At 33.9% G+C, this 2169-nt stretch overlaps 1 protein-coding gene across 1 annotated transcript in view; it reads left to right on the top strand.

Moving 5' to 3' along the window:
• The first annotated feature begins 505 nt into the window (after positions 1-505).
• The window catches only part of LOC144628766 (uncharacterized), a 2476-nt gene continuing 812 nt past the window's right edge, over positions 506-2169 (top strand). Inside the window, exons 1-2 of the mRNA XM_078486884.1 lie at positions 506-793; positions 1662-1677. Coding sequence (XP_078343010.1) covers positions 506-793; positions 1662-1677 — 304 coding nt within the window. The remainder of the gene's footprint in view (positions 794-1661; positions 1678-2169) is intronic.

Genomic DNA, 2169 nt, shown 5'->3' with positions numbered 1-2169 from the left:
TGATTTTTGTATACTCAAAGCAAATATAATTGGAAATGGTGTTGTTGTTTGTTTTTTTTTTTTCAAAAAAATATGTAACAAAGTAATCGATCTGCAATTCATGGGTGTTATTTAAAGTACACAACATGTCATTTTTAGGGAAATGGTCAAACTACTGTACTCATATAGGACCCACCACTCTGTAAAAATCAAGGTTGTCTCTTCATGTACCCCCCTTCCCCACCTTTAAAGATGGTGTCTTGATTGTATAGCCCCCATTCTATCAGGAGTAGAAACTAAGAAAAATATTAAAACATCCTTGGGTCATTTCACCAGCAATGCAAGCTCCATGCACACCTAATATGAAAGTCTTAACTCAAATTTTGAAGTCAATAAATTTTGTCCAATTGGCTAATCAGACAGGTGGTATCTTGCATAACCCCCTACCCCTAAGCAAGGTGGGTCCTCATCGAACACACTTGTTATGAACACTTCCCTTAACACATTTTTACTAATTTCTCAACAGATGTTGACCATCACAGGATTTCTACTTTTTCAAACAGTCACCACAAGAGCAGAAGTACAAGAAAATTTCTTTAACACCGAGAAAAACTCTGTTTTATTTGATGAAACTCCTATTTCTGTGAAAAGAGCAGATTCACAAATTTCGTGTTCGCAGCTCTGTACCAAAGACAAACGTTGCAAGAGTGCTAATTTCATAAAAGACCAAAGGACGTGCTCTCTTCTGGACAAAACACGGAAAACTCATCCACAGCGCTTTCTTAAACAAGCTATAGCAATTCACGTGGAAAAGGTATTTTACTTAGTAATATCTTTGTTTAGTGAAGTCCACTGTTTCTTGCATACAAAAGGGGTAAAGAACATTGACAAGCCAAGACAGAATGAGTTTAAATTGCATTTGGAAGTGTCAGATTTTCTTTATTCTAAAAGAGAGAAAGAACAAAAAAACAGAGAATTTTGTGTCGTCACTTTTACGTGGTATTTTCAATTTGGATGGAATTTTCACACTATTGTCTTTTTTTTTAAATATATATTTTAATTGGCTTATACCTTATTATAGGAAATTAACGCTTGTGTTAATTAAGGTATTTGAATTTAACGCGACTTAAATTAACGCGAACTGATAGGAAAATTTCTTTCCAATAAAGGAAATTAACGCGAAAGGAGGCGTAACATTTCAAAATGAAGGAAATTAACGCGAAGAACACATAAAAAAAACCCTTGTTGAGACAACAGGAACAAGTTTATATCACCACTAGGTGTATAATCCTTAACGTAGGGGTTAAGGGAAGGAATCTGACCGCCTCGAGCGTTCTTCGTAGTTTCAGTGATACTAGCAGACCTTCACCCTGATGAAATAATGTCTTTTCCTAGGAGTCAAGAACGGCTGGACTGTATCGAGAAATTGGGGCCAAAATAATAGAAATTAAGGTCATGGAAATTAACGCTCCACTTAATTAATGGCGCGGAAATTAACGTTAACAAAAATTAACGCGACTTAAATTAACGCGAATTTTTGAAATTCGCGTTAATTTCATGAAGCGTTAATTTCCTATAATAAGGGACTTTTTTGTAACAAATGTAGGTAGACGAGCGACAAATTTGAATCATTTGCAAACAGTTGTTACAGTAGTAAAATGTTTTTTTTTGTCTTTTCGCAGGTGAATCCAAAGCCAGGTAAGTTTCGCGATCAGAAAAGTTATTTTTTTTTACTTTAAATGCTTCTTACTTTAACCTACGATTTAATATTTCACAGAAATGCGAACAATGTTATTAAAAAATGGCCTTAAGATCCCTTAAAAACAAGGTGTATATAAAACAAGGGTAATGATCCTGGGTAAAATAAACAGCTTTTGAGGAGTGTTACTGAGTGTATAATATCCTGGATGTTATGAAGCAATGAATAAAGAAGTTATGCAACGATCACAATTTATCATTATGTTTTGGTTTATAAAATAGTAATTTCAGAGAAGGTAAAATAATATGATATTTCATTTAAATTTGTTCACCACTACGACTTTAATCCTTATAAGCCATATCGTATTGCAAGTCAAATGGAATATGCAGTACTGAAGTTTGCAGCACTTAGTACTTTAATCCATGTTAAATTTCCAAAACCGAAACTGAAGGTCTCTTGTGAAATTTAAATTCATCATTTCCATACAGCTT

The sequence above is a fragment of the Oculina patagonica genome, chromosome 10 (assembly GCF_052425735.1).
Source record: "Oculina patagonica isolate OP01 chromosome 10, crgOcupat, whole genome shotgun sequence".
In the NCBI taxonomy this organism is placed as follows: Eukaryota; Metazoa; Cnidaria; class Anthozoa; order Scleractinia; family Oculinidae; genus Oculina; species Oculina patagonica.
Note: the sequence above shows the minus strand (reverse complement) of the source record. Positions and strands in the feature narration are given on the sequence as shown.